This window comes from Tachyglossus aculeatus, chromosome 2 (assembly GCF_015852505.1).
Source record: "Tachyglossus aculeatus isolate mTacAcu1 chromosome 2, mTacAcu1.pri, whole genome shotgun sequence".
NCBI lineage: Eukaryota > Metazoa > Chordata > Mammalia > Monotremata > Tachyglossidae > Tachyglossus > Tachyglossus aculeatus.
In genome coordinates, this window is record NC_052067.1 from 102779449 (window position 1) to 102800656 (window position 21208).

Sequence of the window (21208 nt, forward strand, 5' to 3'; positions counted from 1 at the left end):
GTTGGGTAGGGATTGTCTCTATCTGTTACCAAACTGTACTTTCCAAGCTCTTAGTACAGTGCTCTGTACACATTAAGCGCTCAATAAATATGATTGAATGAATGAAAAGCTCTTAAAAATAAAATGCTAAGTGCCACTGCTAGGTTAGGACATTAAAATAAGAAACCTGGTGAGCCCAAGGTGCTAAGTGTGAAAGCTGAAAATTGGGCGGGAGGGTTATTGAGGGTTCAGCGTCTGGTGGATGGCCCAGAGTAGCTCCTTAGCGCGGACTTTGGGGTCAAAGGCTTAGTACAGTGCTTTGCACACAGTAAGCGCTCAATAAATGTGATTGAGTGAATGAAGCAGAGAATTATCCACTGTGGAAATCTACCGTAAATCAGAAAGAGCATGCTATAAATTTATCATCCAGGCCCATGGGAGCCAAGCGTACTGAAGACCTTCATCAGCCATGTCACTCATACAGTAACTTGGAGCGACTGTGGCCTAGTGGAAAGAGCACAGGCCTAGGAGTCAGAGGGTGTGGGTTGTAATCCTGGCTCTATCACGTGTCTGCTGTGTGACCTTGGGCAACTCACTTCACTTATCTGGGTCTAAATTACTTCATCTGTAAAATAGGGATTAAAACTGTGATCCCCATGTGGGACAGGAATTGTGTCCAACCTGATTAGCTTGGATCGTCCTGAGCTGTCAGAACAGTGACACATGGCATTTAACAAATACCACAGTTATCATTATCAGAGGAATTTGGATTATTTTAAATAGCCCGGTAAGATTTTTAGGGTGCCTTTTGGTTTAAAGACCAGCCGAGTTTATCTGAGAAGACAGGAATCTCTGATCCAGGCAAAAGATTGAGCACTGGGGACTGCAGGCCTTTGCACTATCTTTTCCCCTGTCTGTAATTTTTTTTTTTAATGTCTGTCTCCTAGACTACCAGCTCCTTGTGCCTACTAATTGGATTGCATTCTCCCAGGCGCTTAGTACAGTGCTCTCCACTCAATAAATACCATACAGCTATGGATACACCCCTTCACACTTGGAGATATTCTGCAGAGCACATGACTGACAGGAATTGTGGGGTGTCACACTTTTGGGGTTGAGCCATTTGGAGCTAGCCCAGGGCACCATCAGAACCGGACAGCACACCAGATGGAGTTCCCCGGGCCACAAAGGGGCTGTGGTCCATCCCATCCCGGTGCCACCTCTTTCTCCCAAATGTTTGGTTATGGAAATAAGTGGCTTAAGCAATTCCGTGTCCCGTGGGCTATCTCGATTGCAAAGGAAGAGGAAGAATCAAACATTTACCCCTTCTTTGGGGCATTTTCGCTTAACTTCTCTGTGCCTCAGTTACCTCATCTGTAAAGTGGGGATTAAAACTGTGAGCATCCCCGTGGGACAACCTGATCACCTTGTATCTACCCCAGCGCTTAGAACAGTGCTTTGCACATAGTAAGCACTTAACAAATACCATTATTATTATTGTTATTATTTTCCTTAATGTGCACCATTGAGTTAGAACTATATGTTGGTCGCCCTCCTCATGGTTGTCTGTCCTCATGGTTACGTAGATCCAAACTATAATAATAATAAAAATTGTGGTACTTATTAAGCACTTACTTTGTGCCAGGCACCGTACTACGCTCTGGGGTAGATACAAATTAATCAGATTGGACACAGTCCCTGTCCCACATAGGGATCAGGTTATCCCACATGGTGCTTACAGTCTTAATCCCCATTTTACAGATGAGGGAACTGAGGCACAGAGAAGTGAAGTGATTTAATAGTAATGATGGCATTTATTAAGCGCTTACTATGTGCAAAGCACTGTTCTAAGCGCTGGGGAGGTTACAAGATGATCAGGTTGTCCCACGGGGGGCTCACAGTCTTATTCCCCATTTTGCAGATGAGGGAACTGAGGCACAGAGAAGTGAAGTGACTTGCCCAAAGTCACACAGCTGACAATTGGTGGAGCTGGGGTTTGAACCCATGACCTTCTGACTCCAAAGCCCGTGCTCTTTCCACTGCCCAAGGTCACACAGCAGACAAGTGCCACAGGCAGGATTAGAACCCATGTCCTTCTGACTCTCAAGCCCATGCTCTATCCACTATACCATGCTCCTTCCCTGTGTCCTCCTTCCCTTCCCTTCCCTTTCAGACAGCCCTCTCTCTCCTGCCTTACCTTGCTGATTTCCTGCCACAACCCAGTCAGCACAACAACTTACCCTCTAAACCTCAAGATCCTCTGTCTTGCTGCTGACCCCTTATCCATGTCCTCCCCCTGGCCTGGAACTCTCTCCCCCTTCATATTCAGCAGACCACTGCACTCTCCTCCTAAAATCACATCCCTCTAAACTGTGAGATCATTGTGGGCAGGGATTGTCTCTCTTAATTGCTGCATTTTACTTTCCCAAGTACAGAAACTCCTCACCCTGGGCTTCAAGGCTGTCCATCCCCTCGCCCCCTCCTACCTCACCTCCCTTCTCTCCTTCTCCAGCCCAGCCCGCACCCTCCACTCCTCCGCCGCTAATCTCCTCACCGTACCTCGTTCTCGCCTGTCCCGCCTTCGGCCCCCGGCCCACGTCATCCCCCGGGCCTGGAATGCCCTCCCTCTGCCCATCCGCCAAGCTAGCTCTCTTCCGCCCTTCAAGGCCCTGCTGAGAGCTCACCTCCTCCAGGAGGCCTTCCCAGACTGAGCCCCTTCCTTCCTCTCCGCCTCGTCCCTCTCTCCATCCCCCCCATCTTACCTCATTCCCTTCCCCACAGCACCTGTATATATGTATATATGTTTGTACATATTTATTACTCTATGTATTTATTTTATTTGTACATATCTATTCTATTTATTTTATTGTGTTAGTATGTTTGGTTTTGTTCTCTGTCTCCCCCTTTTAGACTGTGAGCCCACTGTTGGGTAGGGACTGTCTCTATATGTTGCCAATTTGTACTTCCCAAGCGCTTAGTACAGTGCTGTGCACATAGTAAGCGCTCAATAAATATGATTGATGATGATGATGATGCTCTGCACACAGTAACTGCTCAGTAAATACAATTGAATGAATTAATCTCCTCCAAGAGGCCTTCTCCGACGAAGTCCTCATTTCCCTTACCTACCACTCACTCTGTATCACCATGTGTTTGGTTTTATAGTCCTTGAGTCCTTTGCTCTTCACCCCAGCCCCACAGCACTTATATACGTGTCCTTATACTCTACCCTATCTGTAATTCATTTTAATGCCCGTCTCCCCACATAGGCTGTAAGTGCCTTATGGGCAAGAATCTTGTTTGCTAATTTATTGTATTATATATTCCCAGACACTTAGCACAGTGTTTTGCATACAGTAAGTACTGGATTAAAAACCACTGATTGGTTCATTCATTCATTCATTCATTCAGTCGTATTTATTGAGCACTTACTGTGTGCAGAGCACTGTACTAAGCGCTTGGGAAGTACAAGTTGGCAACATATAGAGACGGTCCCTACCCAACACGGGCTCACAGTCTAAAAGAATAGTAAATATGTAAATAGTAAATAGAATAGTAAATATGTACAAGTAAAATAAATAGCATAATAAATCTGTACAAACGTATATACAGGTGCTGTGGGGAGGGGAAGGAGGTAGGGCTGGGGGGATGGGGAGGGGGAGAGGAAGGATGGGGCTCAGTCTGGGAAGGCCTCCTGGGGAGGTGAGCTCTCAGTAGGGCTTTGAAGGGAGGAAGAGAGCTAGCTTGGCGGATGTGCGGAAGGACGGCATTCCAGGCCAAGGGGAGGATGTGGGCTGGGAGTCGACGGCGGGATGGGTGAGAACAAGGCACAGTGAGGAGGTTAGCAGCAGAGGAGCAGAGGGTGCGGGCTGGGCTGTAGAAGGAAAGAAGGGAGGTGAGGTAGGAGGGGGCGAGGTGATGGAGAGCCTTGAAGCCGAGAGTGAGGAGTTTTTGCCTGATACTAGGTTGACTAGTAGCCACTGGAGATTTTTGAGGAGGGGAGTAACATGCCCAGAGCGTTTCTGCACAGAGATGATCTGGGCAGCAGCGTGAAGTATAGACTGAAGTGGGGAGAGATAGGAGGATGGGAGATCAGAGAGGAGGCTGATGCAGTAATCCAATCGGGATAGATGAGAGATTGAATCAGCAGGGTAACGGTTTGGATAGAGAGGAAAGGGCAGATCTTGGTGATTTTGAGGAGGTGAGACCAGCAGTTTTTGGTGACGGATTGGATGTGAGGGGTGAATGAGAGAGCAGAGTCGAGGATGACACCAAGGTTGCGGGCTTGTGAGATGGGAAGGGTGGTAGTGCCATCTACAGTGATGGGAAAGTCAGGGAGTGGGCAGGGTTGGGAGGAAAGATGAGGAGTTCAGTCTTGGACATACTGAGTTTTAGATGGCGGGCAGACATCCAGATGGAGATGTCTTGAAGGCAGGTTGTGTGGTTGTGTGGCAGGCAGCTATATGGTTGATAGACCATACAGCTCTTCCCATCTTCAAAGCTCTTCTGAGAGCACATCTCCTCCAGGCTGCCTTCCCTGAGAAAATATCTAATATTCTCACTTTGTAGCTTCCAGGTGTCGCTTCAACCTTTCCCTTCCTTCAAAGCACTTTTTTTTTATGGTATTTGATATGTGCAGGCACCATTCTAAGCACTGTGGTAGATACAAAGTAATCAGGTTGGACTCAGTTCATGTCCCATAAGGGGCTCAAAATCTTAATCCACATTTTACAGATGAGGTAACTGAGACCCAGAGAAGTGAAGCGACCTGCCCAAGGTCACACAACAGACAAGTGGCTTTGCAGTGCTTTGACAGTGCTTTGACAGACAGTGCTTTGCACATAGTAAGCGCTTAAAAAATGCCATTATAAAGTGGCAGAGCCGAGATCCTTCTGATTCCCAGGACCGTGCTCTAACCATTAGACCACATTGCTTCTTCACTTGTTACCACAACCCCTGTAGCTCATCTGTGATTTAGGGTCTGTCTTCCCTGCTAGAAGGTAAACTTGAAGGCAGGAATCGTGTATTCTAACTCTTTTGCACTCTATTAATGGCCTTTGATTTTAAGGCATTTGTTAAGTGCCTACTATGTGCCAGACACTGTACTGAGTTGTGGGGTAGAATCAAGCTAATCAGGTTGGGCACAGTCCATGTCCCACGTGGGGTTCACAGTCCTAATCCCCATAGAAGTTAAGTGATTTAGCCAAGATCACACAGCATTCAAGTGGCAAAACGCATTTAAAACGCAGGTCTGTCTGAGTCCAAGGCCCTTGCTCTCTCCATTAGGGGATGTTGAATCTCATCACTGTTCTTGCTTAGTACAGTGCTTTGCATCGAGGCCTTCAATCTCTGCTATTGCTCATTATGGACTCTATGAATTTGTCCAAATTTTCTTTAACATACTGATATTTTTAGCCAAACGGCTCCCTGTGAGAATGAGTTCCAATTTCTGAAAGTTTTGGTTCGTCTGTGGCAACGTGGGCAGAGAGGCAAAGCAGCTGTACCTGGTCCCCTCTACATTAACTTCTTTATTTGGGGGTTGACATTTTATTAGGTCCCTAGTACTCTTGATTTACCCAACTTTTTCTTGCTTTTTGTTCCTAGGTATATGGTTCGGGGTCCCAGACCAGGGCATTCCAGTATGTCAGGTAAGCACCCCCCTTTCGACGCACAAACTCTGGTTATCGACATGTGGCTGGGCCTCAGCGCTGGGTCTGGTTGCCGTTGTTGTGGACTGGGATCTCCCGCCCCAATAAGTCAGCTTATCCACAGGATAAGACGAGCCAGGGTAAAATAGGATGTTCACGGAGCTCTCTTTTTAGCTGGAAAATCAGTTGGTTTCGTTACGTTTCGGATCCCTGCCATTCACTCTGTCTCATTCTCAGCTGAAACAAACCAAACCTGAAAATCTTTCGGGCAAGTTTGCTCCGGATAAGTGGCTTCCGAAGACGGTAGTTTTATCCATTGCTGCCACCTACTGCTTTGTAGCTATGATGGTAAAGCTCTGGCAGGGTTCCCTCGCCAAAACGGGGCTCCCAATTCCAATAATCAATCAGTGGTATTTATTGAGTGCCGCCTGTGGTGCAGAGCCATTGATTGATTGGCGGCTTGGGATGTCCAAAATTGGATCCTCTTTCCCTGAGAATATGCATCCATAGCCAGCTGGACGTACGAAGGGGTCGGTGGGGACACGCCTAATAAATCTCCTCCTAGGGAATCCCAACTCCAGCCCCCCTCCCCGGGGCTGGGCAACCCTGGCATTCCCCCTGGCATCAACCACGGGAGGGATGGAGGGGGAGCGGTGGTTCTGTTGGCTGCCTCCCCCCTTCTAGACTGCGAGCCCGTTGTTGGGTAGGGACCGTCTCTATCTGTTGCCGATTTGTAATAATGCTGATAATGACGGCATTTGCTAAGTGCTTACTATGTGCCAAGCACTGGGGTAGATACAGGGTAATCAGGTTGTCCCACGTGGGGCTCACCGTCTTCATCCACGTTTTACAGATGGGGGAACTGAGGCACAGAGAAGTGAAGTGACTTGCCCAAAATCACCCAGCTGACAAGCGGCAGAGTCGGGATTTGAACCCATGGCCAAGCGCTTTATACTTCCCAGCCACTTAGTACAGTGCTCTGCGCACAGTAAGCACTCCGTAAATACGATGTTGCCGACATGTGCTTCTCAAGCGCTTAGTACAGTGCTCTGCACACAGTAAGCACTCAATAAATACGATTGAATGAATAAGAATAATTGTGGTATTTGTTAAGAGTTTACTCTGTGCCGGGCACTGTACTAAACGCTGGGGTAGATACGAGGTGAATAGCGTGGCTTAGTGGAAAGAGCATGGGCTTGGGAGTCCGAGGATGTGAGCAGAGAATGTGGGTTCTAATCCCAGCTCTGCCATTTGTCTGCTGTGTGGCCTTGGGTAAGCCGCTTAACTTCTCTGTGACCTTATGTGTAAAATGGGTATTAAGATTGTGAACCCCACGTGGGACAACCTGATTACCTTGTATCTATCCCAGCGCTTAGTAACAGCTTAACAAATACCATAAAAATAATAATAATAAGGTAATCAGGCAGAATATAGTCCCTGTCATTTATTCATTCATTCAATCGTATTTATTGAGCGCTTAGTGTGTGCAGCGCACTGTGCTGAGCGCTGTCCCACGTAGGGCTCAAGGTCTTAATCCCCATTTTACAGATGAGGTAGCTGAGGCCCAGAGAAGTCAAGTGACTTACCCAAGGTCACGCAGCAGACAAGTGGCAGAGGCAGGATTAGAACCCAGGTCCTGATTCGCAGGCATGAGCTCTATTCCCTAAGCCATGCTGCTGAGATGCCACTCTTGCTGCCCTAGGAACGAGTAAGCTTTTCTCCTCCAGGATGGAGAGAGCAGCCAGGGCCAGTAGTTGTCTGTTTTGAAGAGAAGCTTCCTGATTTTAAATGAGAATGAAAGCACATTAATGCAAAAACACCTATTGCTCGAAGAAGCGAGTTTCAGAGAAGCCAGCTTGCTTGCTATCTGAAGAAAGGTTCTTTTTCTGTAAAAGAAAATCAAAATTGTCACTAAGTAACTGCTCCTACTTTATGTGTAAGCCCCAGCAGTAAACACCACGGAAATTTTAATGTGACTTTTTAATAGCTTCCTTCTTAGTGGAAGTGATCTATGAAGCCGGAGGGAAACACTTTTAATCTATGAATCAGCAGGCTAGGGAGTGCAGAAAGCAGAAAAGAAAAACCCTCTTGCCTCATTCCCTAAGTCTAGGCCCTGGGAAAATGCCACGGTGTCATTTTCCCAAGGCTTTGGAAAAATGACCACCTAAATGTTTGAGAAGAGGCATCCAAATATTAGAGAAGCAGCCATGGCCCAGTAGATAGAGCACAGGCCTGGGAATCAGAAGAACCTGAGTTTGAATCCCAGCTCCACCACTTGTCTGCTGTGTGTCCTCGGGCAAGTCACTTCACTTCTCTGTGCCTCAGTTATCTGTAAAATGGGGATCAAGACCGGTAGCCCCATGTGGGGCAGGAAACTGTGTCCAACCTGACTAGAAGCAGCGTGGCTCGGTGGAAAGAGCCCGGGCTTTGGAGTCAGAGGTCATGGGTTCAAATCCCGGCTCCGCCACTTGTCAGCTGTGTGACCTTGGGCAAGTCACTTCACTTCTCCGGGCCTCGGTTCCCTCATCTGTAATATGGGGATTAAGACTGTGAGCCCCGCGTGGGACAACCTGATCACCTTGTAAACTCCCCAGCGCTTAGAACAGTGCTTTGCACATAGTAAGCGCTTAATAAATGTCATTATTATTATTATTATTATTATTATTATTATTATTATTATCTACCTCAGCACTTAGAACGGTGCTTGACACTCAGCAAGCGCTTAACAAATACCGTCACATAAAAATTTGCTTTCTCATGGTCAACTTCCTAGCCCAGCCAGACAGCATTCATCCTTGGGACCCCAGTAGGGTGTGGGGTTCAGGGCCGCCCCAAACTAGGGGTGCGTTGGAGGCAATAACAGGGTCTGAGTCCAGCTTTTCCCGTGTTTCCAGTTTGGCCCATCCCCTTGTTGAGGGGGTGCAGGAGTTGCCCTCGGGCTTGGAGGCACGAGAGTCCCCAAGTGACCTGGCCTCAAGGTGGGCCACTCTCAAACCGGTCTTTCCCTTTTCGGCAGCGACCTGGTGAATGGACTGGTGTCCTTGATGAACAGCAACGTCAGCAGCCCCGTCAACCTGGTGAGTCTGTTGTCATCCTCCCCTTCCTTTCCCCCCAACACACACACAAATCCCTGAGGGACGGGGATCATGTCTGCTTCCCAACTGGCTATTCCCTCACAACACTTGACGCAGCGCTCGGCTCACAGCAAGCGCTCAATAAATACCACTACTGCTACAGCTCTGTCCTATGCCAGGGCCTCCACTGACATGAGTATAATTGGCTGAGGGCGGAACAAGCCAGAAGTAGTTTAGCGAAGAGATTCGTACTGACTTCGGAGTCTAAACTACTGTAACCTCTCTCTGCCTTGCCCATGTCCTGTTGGCCTCCCCGCCTTTATGAGGACCTGTCTGTGCCGAGATGGCTGAGGTTTGGTGTTAGTTTTCAACTCTGGCCTCGAGAAACAACGCGGCTGAATATGGGTGCACAACAAATGTGGAATCAGTAACGGAGAAGAAATAATAATAATTATGATATCTGTTAAGCGCTTACTAGGTTTCAGGCACTCTACTAAGCACTGGGGTGTTTACAAGTAAATTGGGTTAGACACAGACCCTGTCCCCTGTGGGGCTCACAGTCTCAATCCCCATTTTAAAGATGAGGTACCTGAGGCACAGAGAATAATAATAGTAATAATGTTGGTATTTGTTACACGCTTACTATCAATATCAATCGTATTTATTGAGCGCTTACTGTGTGCAGAGCACTGTACTAAGTGCTTGGGAAGTACAAGTTGGCAACGTATAGAGACAGTCCCTACCCAACAGTGGGCTCACAGTCTAAAAGGGGGAGACAGAGAATAAAACCAAACATACTGACAAAATAAAATAAATAGAATAGATATGTGCAAGTAAAATAAATAGAGTAATAAATATGTACAAACATATATACATATATACAGGTGCTGTGGGGAAGGGAAGGAGGTAAGATGGGGGAAAGGAGAGGGGGACGAGGGGGAGAGGAAGGAAGGGGCTCAGTCTGGGAAGGCCTCCTGGAGGAGGTGAGCTCTCAGCAGGGCCTTGAAGGGAGGAAGAGAGCTAGCTTGGCGGATGGGCAGAGGGAGGGCATTCCAGGCCCGGGGGATGACGTGGGCCGGGGGTCGATGGCGGGACAGGCGAGAGCGAGGTACGGTGAGGAGATCAGCAGTGGAGGAGCGGAGGGTGCGGACTGGGCTGTAGAAGGAGAGAAGGGAGGTGAGGTAGAAGGGGGCGAGGTGATGGACAGCCTTGAAGCCCAGGGTGAGGAGTTTCTGCCTGATGTGCAGATTGATTGGTAGCCACTGGAGATTTTTGAGGAGGGGAGTAACATGCCCAGGGCGTTTCTGGACAAAGACAATCCGGGCAGCAGCATGAAGTATGGTTTGAAGTTGGGAGAGACACGAGATACTATGTGCAAAGCACTGTTCTAAGCGCTGGGGGGGATACAAGGTGTCCCACGTGGGGCTCACAGTCTTAATCCCCATTTTACAAATGAGGTAACGGAGCCACAGAGAAGTGAAGTGATTTCTCCAAGGTCACACAGCAGACAAATGGCAGAGCCGGGATTAGAACTCATGACCTCTGACTTCCAAGCCCGGGCTCTTTCCATTGAGCCACACTAAGTGACTTGCCCAAGGTCACACAGCAGACAATTGATGGAGCCAGGATTAGAACCCATGACATTCGTACTCCCAAGTCCATGCTCTATCCATTTGACTATGCTGCTTCTCTACAGGGTATGTCCCTGAGGGGATGAGAAGTTAGGAGGGCCAAAAGGAAGTCATGGGACCCATTTGTTTAGTCAGGAGAGCATGGAATCGGTCAATCAGTGGTATTTATTGAGCACTGACTGTGTGCCGAGCACTGTACTAAGCACTGGGGAGAGATGGTAGACACACTGCCTGCCCACAACGAGCTTACAGTGTAGAGGAAACCACCCCACCCTACTCCCAGAAGCCAGGCGTTTGGGGAATGGCAGCCACAAACCTCAGGAATACGAGGTTTTAGACTGTAAGCCCACTATTGGGTAGGGACTGTCTCTACATGTTGCCAACTTGTACTTCCCAAGCGCTTAGTACAGTGCTCTGCACACAGTAAGCGCTCAATAAATACGATTGATGATGACGGCATGTATGGCCAGGGCAGGTTGACCAGCCACCCACCCCTGCCATCCATCGTTTGAGGAGCAGACGTGGCCAGGGAGCTAGGGAAGCATCAGGAAAAAACGCCCCAGACCAAGGCAGCCATCATTGAAACCGATGGTGAAATAAAGTGACATTGGTAATAATAATAATTATGGTATTTCTGAAGTGCTTACTATGTGCCAAGCACTGTTCTAAGCACTGGGGTAGTTACAAGGTAATCAGGTTGTCCCATGAGGGGCTCACAGTCCTAATCCCCATTTTACAGATGAGGTAACTGAGGCACAGAGAAGTTAAGTGGCTTGCCCAAAGTCACACAGCTGACAAGTGGCGGAGCCGGGATTAGAACCTCTGACTCCCAAGCCTGAGCTGTTTCCACTAAACCACGCTGCCTGCATGATGGACGTTTCCGCAGCCTAACGAGGGCACAGAGTGCTGTCGACCCCATCATGTAGCTCAGAGGCATCCTGATGTCAGCACTCTAGCAACTGCTCCACCACTTCCCTGCTGTGTCACCTCAGGCAAATCATTTCACTTCTGGGCCTCAGTTCCCTCATCTGTAAAATGGGGATTGAGACTGTGTGACAGGGACCGGGACTGAGTCCAACCCAGCTATCCTGTATCTGCCTCAAAGCTTAGTACAGTGCCTGGCACATAGTGCTAACAAATACCATTAAAAAACCACTGCTATTCTTATTCAGTTTATGAGAGATGGGGTGATGTGGGGAGTGAAGTGAGATTCTATTCATTTATTTATTTTACTATTTATTTTATATCTATATTTAAAAATAGATATTTAAATATCTATTCTATTTATTTTATTTTGTTAATATGTTTGGTTTTGTGCTCTGTCTCCCCCTTCTAGACTGTGAGCCCACTGTTGGGTAGGGACTGTCTCTATATGTTGCCAACTTGTACTTCCCAAGCGCTTAGTACAGTGCTCTGCACACAGTAAGTGCTCAATAAATACAATTGATTGATTGATTGATTATTACCCAGTTCCTAATAGAAGCACTAATAACAATAGCTTGGATTTCTAGTGCTTGTGTCTTTTTCCCAAGCCTTTTTGCCTGCGGGAATAATCTCATTTCAGCCTCATGACTTCCCAGTGAGACAGGGACAGGCAGATATAATGATAATTATGGTACTTGCTAAGTGCTTACTTTGTGCAAAGCACTGTCCTAAGCACTGAGCAGGTTGGACACAGTCCCTGTCCCAGATTGGGCGCACATTCTTCATCCCCATTTTTTACAGATGAAATAACTGAGGCACAGAGAAGTAAAGTGACTTGCCCAAGGTCGCACAGCAGGCAAGTGGTGGAGCCGGGATTAGAACCCATGACAGGCTCCCAAGCCTGTGCTTCATCCACTACACCATGCGGTTTCTCTAATCAAGCCCATTTTACAGCTGTGGAGACTGAGGTCCCATGACAATCCGAGACAGAGCCGGGTCTCAAGAGCGGTCCGCCAGGTCAGACTGCCTCTACCAAGGGAGCTAAATTGCATTTGAGCGTCTTTAAAGTGTCAGGTCTTTCCACAGAGGAAGGAATCCGGGAGATTCTGTGGCTCTGCCACAGACCCGGTTGTCCAATAGAGAGTGGCAGTTCTTCCTCAGCCTATTTGCTTAGCGCCGATCCCCCAGAGATAGCCTGGAGGAACGATCAATACGATTGATGATGATCAGAAAGGAGCACACATCCCCGGATTCTTGCGCAGCTGAAAGTCTCCCCGTACTTTTAGCCCCATGTCCCATCTTACCTCCTTCCCTTCCCCACAGCACCTGTATATATGTATATATGTTTGTACATATTTATTACTCTATTTATTTTACTTGTACCTATCTATTCTATTCATTTTATTTTGTTAGTATGTTTGGTTTTGTTCTCTGTCTCCCCCTTTTAGACTGTGAGCCCACTGTTGGGTAGGGACTGTCTCTATGTGTTGCCAATTTGTACTTCCCAAGCGCTTAGTACAGTGCTCTGCACATAGTAAGCGCTCAATAAATACGATTGATGATGATGATGTCCACTCACAGACAATTGTCAAGCGAGCATATTTTGTTGGGATCAGCAAAGGGGCGAGGTGGATGGGCTGCCACCCTAGCTGCCATTGATGAAAAGGAGACATTCAGTGACTTGCCCAAGCACACCTCGGTGCCTGGGACTCTGTCCATGCTAATCATTAGCTTATTCTGAAGAGTTTACCCTCTCATTTCCCTAAGGGAACTGGCGTGGTTTAGTGGATAGAACACGGGCCTACGAGTCAGAAGGACCTACGTTTAAATCTCCACTGTGTGACCTTGGGCAAGTCGCTTTACTTCTTTCTGCCTTAGTTACCTCATCTGTAAAATAATGATGGTATGACTGTTACCCCTGTGTGGGACATGGACTGTGTCCAACCTGATTAGCTTGGTACCTTCCTTCCTCCGCGCTTGGTACAGTGCCTGACACACAGGGTACGCTTAAATACCATTAAAAAAAAATTGAAGCCACACATGCAGGGCTTCCGAAGAGATCTTTCGATGGGTTATCATCATCATTGGCCCTGCTGAGAGCTCACCTCCTCCAGGAGGCCTTCCCAGACTGAGCCCCTTCCCTCCTCTCCCCCTCGTCCCCCTCTCCATCCCCCCATCTTACCTCCTTCCCTTCCCCACAGCACCTGTATATATGTATATATGGTTGTACATATTTATTACTCTATTTATTTATTTATTATTATTTATTTTACTTGTACATTTCTATCCTATTTATTTTATTTTGTTGGTATGTTTGGTTCTGTTCTCTGTCTCCCCCTTTTAGACTGTGAGCCCACTGTTGGGTAGGGACTGTCTCTATGTGTTGCCAATTTGTACTTCCCAAGCGCTTAGTACAGTGCTCTGCACATAGTAAGAGCTCAATAAATACGATTGATTGATTGATTGATTGATCATCAATCGTATTTATTGAGCGCTTACTGTGTGCAGAGCACTGTACTAAGCGCTTGGGAAGTACAAGTTGGCAACATATAGAGACAGATGGGTTATGAAGAAACAGTAGTTCAGTCGATAAGGAGAATTAGAAATTCATTTTGGGGGGTAATGGGTACATATGCCCAGAGTGCCCTGAGCTGTGGGGCTAGTATATTTTAAGATTCAGGGTTTAGCTGCCAGTGATGAGGAGCTCTTTCCAACCCCCACTAAAGAGCTACAAACCAATTTTGTTGGACTACGGCTCTCCTTCTGGGCTTGCAGTGTGTAGTGCCTCTTGCAAGTGGCTTTCTCACATCAGGGTTTATCTCGACATTCCACATGAGAAAAGACCCACCGATGAATCAATCGATCATATTTATTGAGCGCTTACTGTGTGGAGAGCACCGTACTAAACGCTTGGGAGAGTACAGCATGAAAGAATTGGTAGACGTGTTCCCTGCCCACATTGAGAAGCAGCGTGGCTCAGTGGAAAGAGCCCGGGCTTGGGAGTCAGAGGTCATGGGTTCTAATCCCAGCTCCGCCACTTTCATTCATTCATTCAATCAATCGTATTTATTGAGTGCTTACTGTGTTCAGCGCACTGTACTAAGCGCTTGGGAGGTACAAGTTGGCAACATATAGAGACGGTCCCTACCCAACAGCGGGCTCACGGTCTAGACAACGGGTTCACAGTTGTCAACTGTGTGACTTTGGGCAAGTCACTTCACCTCTCTCTGCCTCAGTTACCTCATCTGGAAAATGGGGGTTAAGAATGTGTGCCCCATGTGGGACAACCTGATTACCCTGTATCTCCCCCCAGTACTTAGAACAGTGCTTGGCACATAATAAGCGTTTAACAAATGCCATCATCATTATTATTATAGAGCTTACATTAATGTAAATGAATAAATTGTGATATGTCAGTTCTGTGGGGCTGAGGGAAGGGTGAATTTAGGATGCAAATCCAAGTGCAGGGGATGACATAGAAAGGAGTGGGAGAAGAGGGAATGAGGGCTTAGTCAGGGAAGGCCTCTTGAAGGAGATGGAAGGCTTTAAAGCAGCGTGGCTCAGTGGAAAGAGCACAGGCTTTGGAGTCAGAGGTCAGGGGTTCAAATCCCAGCTCTGCCAATTGTCAGCTGTGTGACTTTGGGCAAGTCACTTAACTTCTCTGTGCCTCAGTTCCCTCATCTGTAAAATGGGCATTAAAACTGAGCCCCCCATGGGACAACCTGATCACCTTGTAACCTCCCCAGCGCTTAGAACAGTGTTTTGCACATAGTGAGCACTTAATAAATGCCATCATTATTATTATTATATTATTATTAAAGGTGGGGAGAGTAATTGTCTCTTCTGCAGTCCCACCTGCCCTTCACCCCTTCTCCTCCCTCCCTTGTAACTTCTCCTCTTCCTCCTCAACTCCAAATCTAGACTGAAATTTCCCTGTCACCTGTGTTTATTGGAAATAGGGCAGGAGAGTGAGAGTGTGTGTGTTTGTGTGTGTGACACAGACAGAGAGACAGAGAGAATGAACTGAAGATTATAGATGTCTACTCACACACAGTCACCTGAAACCTTTTCTACTATTACTTTCTGAATGTTACAAAATGAGCCTGAAAATATTTTTGAAACAGTGAGCATGCTTTCTTAAAAATTGGGATGCCACCCCCTTTCCTTTCCCTAACCAGAATCCTTTTTCTGCCCTAGGGAAACCCAGAAGAACATACCATTCTCGAATTTGCTCAAATGATTAAAAATCTGGTTGGTAAGTAGGATAAATCGTCTCCCTGGTGAAATTGATGGTGCTCATGCACTAACAGCTGATGGTTCCTTGATTAGAAAGTGCCATTAACAGGCTAATTGAGTTGGATTTTTCGTGTTCCTCAACAGATGCTTTTGTGAGGAACATTTACTTGTCCTCTGATTAACTGCTGCCAGGATAAAACACTTGTTTGTTTGTTTGGAGTCATAACTGGGAGGCTCATAGAGAATATATAGATTATTTGGTTTGAGATTAAACCTTTTGTGTGTTACCAAGCATCTGGGAAGCAGTGAGGCCTAGTGGAAAGAACATGGGTTCTGGGGATCAGAGGTTCTAATCTAAGATCTGCCACTTGCCTGTTGTGTGATGTTGGGCAAGTTACTTCACTTTGCCGGCCCTCACTTTCCTCATCTGTAAAATGGGGATTTAACACCTGTTCTCCCTCCTTACACTGTGAGCCAACTAAGGGGCAGGGTCTGGCTGACCTGATTATCTTGTATCTACCCCAGTGCTCAGTTAATTATAATATAATAATAATTGTCCTATTTGTTAAGTGCTTACTGTTTGCCAAACAATGTTATACGGGCTGAGGTAGAAACAAGTTAATCAGGTTGGATACAGTCCCCCTCCCAAATAGGGCTTACAGCCTCAATCTGCATTTTACAGATGAGGGAACTGAGGCACAGAGAAGTTCAGTGACTTGCCCAAGGTCACACAGCAGACACGTGGCAGAGCCGGGATTGATTCATTCATTCAGTCGTATTTATGGAGCGCTTACTGTGTGCAAAGCAGTGTACTAAGCACTTGGGAGAGTACAGTATAGCAACTAACAGAGCCATTCCTGCCTACAACAAGCTCACAGTCTAGAGGATTAGAACCCACATAATAATAATGCTAATGGCATTTATTAAGTGCTTACTATGTGCAAAGCACTGTTCTATCCCAGACCCGTGCTCTTTCCATGCTACTTCCCATGACCTTGACCCATAGTAAGTGCTTAACAAATATCATCTACTACTATGCTCTCTCACAGAAGTCCAGTACAGTGCTCTGCATTTAACAGGGTCTCAGTATAGAACTCTGCACCCAGTAGGCCCCTAGAGGAGTGCTCTGCACACAGGAAATTCTCAATTACTGCTGCTGCTGCTGATGGTGATTTTGCTGGAAGTCATTGTCCTGTGTCATTCTTGACGGGCAGAGGATTAATCTGAGTCCCTTTGTATTTTTTCCCACACTGTGTCACAGTTGCAACCCTTAGTCTTCAAAGGATGTAGGGAGGGGATGAAAGACAGGGCCTGGCTTGCAGCATGTCAACAGTCCATTCTGAGTGCATTGCCCGGTTCTCGTCACCGTTGCTGTACAATGCCGGGGGCCTGCAGAAATCAGGGATTTGTGTGTCAGTGGTACAGCGGTCGTGGGGAGGAGGAGGGAGTTAGCCGGGGAAATGAAATATACACATGAAATAAACAGTGACTCATTTCATTTGTGAATTATGTGCGCTGTACTGAGTCAGCGGAGGTTCAGGCCCCCTGCCCGGGCTAGCCAGCCCAGTAATTGTTAGGCCTCAGAGCAGCCTTGTGGGGTCACACATCAGATGCCGTGGCCCCACTGTTCTGCCCCCGTCTGCCACTGGGTCTTCTTCAGGGGAAGGGTCGATGGGCCCGCTGGAGGGGAAAAATAGGAGAGTGTGCTTATTTATGTGACGCAAGAGGCTGAGTGGCATCTAGCTTATTGCTGTGGGACTTGTTTGTTGCGGGCACAGGTAGCGGAAGCGAAATCCAGTTTCTCTCAGAGGCCCAAGATGACCCGCAGAAAAGGAAACCGGACATCCAGAAAGCCAAGCTGCTCTTGGGCTGGGAGCCTGTGGTAAGTGCAGTGGAAGGGAGGTCCGGGGGTCCAGAGAGTGGGCAGTCGTCACCGAGGAGAGTTGCTCTTTGAGGAGCTGGGGTGGAGGGAGTTAGGGAGAGGCCCAGAAGCACCAAGCCCCGACCCCCGGGTTGGCTCGCAACAGAAAGGATGTTGGTGGGATTCTGAGCTGTAGCTGTCTCTTGCCCCAGCCCCAGTAGGCGGTAGACACATTCCCATTTATTCACGTAGCATTTTCTGACAGAATTTCTCCCTCTCTGGGTGGAGTGGGGAGGGAGGGGGTGCGCGTGCACCACCCCACGTTTGCACCCTACCAGATGCAGAGGGAAAATATGAATTTCCTTTCCCCCATTACTGCTCTTCCTAGGCATCATTTGAGTCCCCTTCTGTTACCATGGCCATGACCTCAGGGCTCTGGGCTCTCATTGCAATGACATGCCGTACCCCAAATTTCCCCTTTCACTTACCCTTGTAGGATTGGGAGCTGGGACCCTTAGATGGGGAGAATTACTGATTTGGAAACTAGAAACCAGATCCTCCACAGCCCAAGTTCAGCTCTTGGCTATAAATCACAAAGCCCGCAAAAAACAGCACTAAAATCTCAGAAGAACACCACACCTTTGAAGGTTAAAGTTGGGTTAAGTGTGAGCCAGCCGTGATAGGGGAGAGCACGGAATAAAAGAAAATGAGCTTGCCCGGCCTGCTGGGAACCACTCTTTACATAGAAAATGCAGGCCTCAGCTCCAGATTCATTCATCCGTTCACATCCTCACATGCTGAGACATTACCTAGTTACTAGGGAGAAAAATTTCCTGCCACAACAGCCTGTTAGGGAAGTTATTTGGTGGGGTAAGTTTCTTTGGGAAGAAGCTGTCAAATAAGAATAATCAATCAATCATATTGATGGAGCACTTACTGTGTGCAGAGCACTGTACTAAGCGCTTGGGAGAATACATTATAACAATATAACAGACCCATTCCATGCCCAAAGCGAGCTTAAAGTCTAGAGATGGAGACAGACATTGATGTAAATAAATTACGGATTTGTACATAAGTGCTGTGGAGCTGGGGGGGAGGATGAATAAAGGGAGCAAGTCAGGGTGATGCAGAAGGGAGTGGAAAAAAAGGAAAAGAGGGTTTAGTTAGGCCTTTCCCTAGACCAAAAACATTAGGGAGCTCTTCAGTCTGGAACGGTGAGAACTGATGGGGACAGTATTATTGAATAATAATAATAATGGTGGTATTTAAGTGTTTGCTATGTGCCAAGCACTGTACTGAACCCTAGATGCAAGATAATCAGATCAGACACAGTCACGATCCCACACTGGGCTCATAATCTAAGTGGAAGAGAGAGTAGGTATTGAATCCCCATTTTATGGATCAGGAAAATGAAGCTGGGTGCTCAAGGTCACCCAGCAGATAAGCGGCAGAGCCGGGATTTGAACTCCGGTCGTCGGATTCCCAAGGCCGTACTCTTTCCACTGGCCTTCGCTGCTTCAGAACTATAAAGGGTAGGCAGGGAGAAAACCTGGTCAGCTTGTATCTACCCCGTACCGTGCCTGGCACATAGTAAGTGCTTAACAAATACCATTAAAAAAATAAACAGAATTGTCTTCCCCAAATCCCACAAAGACTAGGGCCGGGGCAGTTGTTCATTGGCATTTGAGGATAAGTGGTGGAAGGTAAACGAAAGGAAACGCTTCTTCCTTCAGCAGTTGGTCAGGCTGTAGAGTTCCTGAAGCAGGGCCACCTGAAGATGCCAGTAGGGTCAAGAAGGATTTGGGTAAATTTGTGGACAGATGATCCATTGTGGGATACCAGAGGGTAAAGGCAGGGAGGATAGTTTGGAATTTGGGATGGTCCAAGCCAAACTATGAGGATGGGCACCTCACAGTTCCTCCCAGCAGATAGGGGTCAGTCCTGGAATACCCTTGCTCGTGGGCTGCTGTTATTAAGTCCTGCAGTGGGGAATGTGTCTGTTTATTGTTGTGTTGTACTCTCCTGCCTTGCATGCAGTAAGCACTCAGTAAATACAGTCCCATTTAATTCATTCAATGGGAATACGGAGGCCGGACAACCTTCCTTATCCCTCTGAACCCTCTCAGGACTCTAAGGTCTTTGAGACTGTGAGCCCTTCTAGACTGTGAGCCCACTGTTGGGTAGGGACCGTCTCTATATGTTGCCAACTTTTACTTCCCAAGCGCTTAGTACAGTGCTCTGCACAAAGTAAGCGCTCAATAAATGCGATTGATTGATTGATTGATAAGGCCCACTGCCAGCGGGCCTCGTGACGGAAGAAGAGATTTGATCAGAAACAACGCTAGCTTCCTTTTCAATTGCCTGCCTTTGTCCTGCCCCTGCTAACTTCTTCCTCAGTCAAACAGTGGTATTCATTGAGCGCGTACTGTCTCCAGAGCACTGTACTGAGCTCTTGGGAGAATGCAGTATGACAGAGTTGGTGGACACATCCCTCACCCACGACGAGAAGACAATCTAGTCGGGGAGTCCGACGTTAAAATAAAATAAAAGTAGGGGAAGGGGCAGATTGTATACATTATCCTAAAGAGCCAAGAGATATTTGGGCATTTTTTCAAAAAGACAAAGGAGTATACAAGCAGGAGGGTTGATGAGACCGTTACTGGGATCAAAATTATAGGTCCCTGGTGCAAATCCCAGAAGGATTTTCAGAAGATCCACTTCTTTGACCGCAAATACCGGGGCCAACTGGAGAAAAGAGGTTGGAACCGCCCAGTACTTGGTGGTTTTTTGAGGGATATTTCACATTGTTGCAATCCAGTGACCAGTGTGTGGTGCTATGAGCCCTCCTGAGCAGGAGAGATGTCATTTAAAAGCAACACATTTGCCAAGCACCGGTGGTTAAGGCAGACTCCGAGACTACATTCAATTAAGAACTGGCATCATTGTGCCTTTCCTTCTCCCACACCATTTCTCTGTCTCTTGTTAACAGGTCCCTTTGGAAGAAGGCTTAAACAAAGCGATTCACTACTTCCGCAAAGAACTCGAATATCAAGCAAATAACCAATACATCCCCAAACCCAAACCCGCCAGAATAAAAAAAGGCAGATCAAGACACAACTGAAGACCCGTGCCTCCGCCCAGGAGGGCCCTTATTTTCCGTTTGACAGGATGTATTTTTTTTTTTCATTTTCTTCTTTTTTAAAAAAAGAAAGACTTTTAACAGGTGTCATGAAGAACAAACTGGAATTTCATTCTGAAGCTTGCTTTAAAGAAATGATGTGCCTATAAGATTCCCCCTTTCCCTCCCCCCTCAAAAAAACAACAAAAACTGCAATTCTTGCCTTGCACTTTTTAAATCTGTCTTTTTATGTAGAGTAGAAACATCTTCAGATATCTTCAAGGTTTTTTTTTTTTTATCTTGCTGTGAGATCATTTGTTGTGACTGTCTCTGACAGTTTTATTTACTGGTTTCTTTGTGAAGCTGAAGAGGAACATAAACGGGAGGGGAAATGCCAAGTTTATTTATGAAATATGGGTACTATAAATGAGACGTTATACTATGCATAAAGGAAAAAAAAGCTAGCCGGATTGTCAGGGAAGTGGAACACTGGCATTAAGTCAAAAAGAGTGAAATATAAAAGGATTCTGGTTGGGAGTTTATACCTTTCCTTCGATACAGAATTTTTCCAACGTTTAGATTTAGTTGCACACTTGAATTTGAAATATTTTCATTGATTATCATGGATAAGATTTTAAATCACTACTGTGTTGTGTTGCGTTCTCTGGGAAAAAAGTTAATGTATTATTGGTTAACAGTTGTTGAATATGCTATTTTAATAAAATATTGAAACTGGG

The 21208-nt window shown here is 46.8% G+C and overlaps 1 protein-coding gene across 1 annotated transcript in view; it reads left to right on the forward strand.

The window, feature by feature from the left end:
• Positions 1-21208, forward strand: part of UXS1 (UDP-glucuronate decarboxylase 1) — a 108114-nt gene extending 86906 nt beyond the window's left edge. Inside the window, exons 11-15 of the mRNA XM_038770510.1 lie at positions 5584-5627; positions 8644-8704; positions 15454-15511; positions 17271-17374; positions 20343-21208. Coding sequence (XP_038626438.1) covers positions 5584-5627; positions 8644-8704; positions 15454-15511; positions 17271-17374; positions 20343-20474 — 399 coding nt within the window. The 3' untranslated portion in view covers positions 20475-21208. The remainder of the gene's footprint in view (positions 1-5583; positions 5628-8643; positions 8705-15453; positions 15512-17270; positions 17375-20342) is intronic.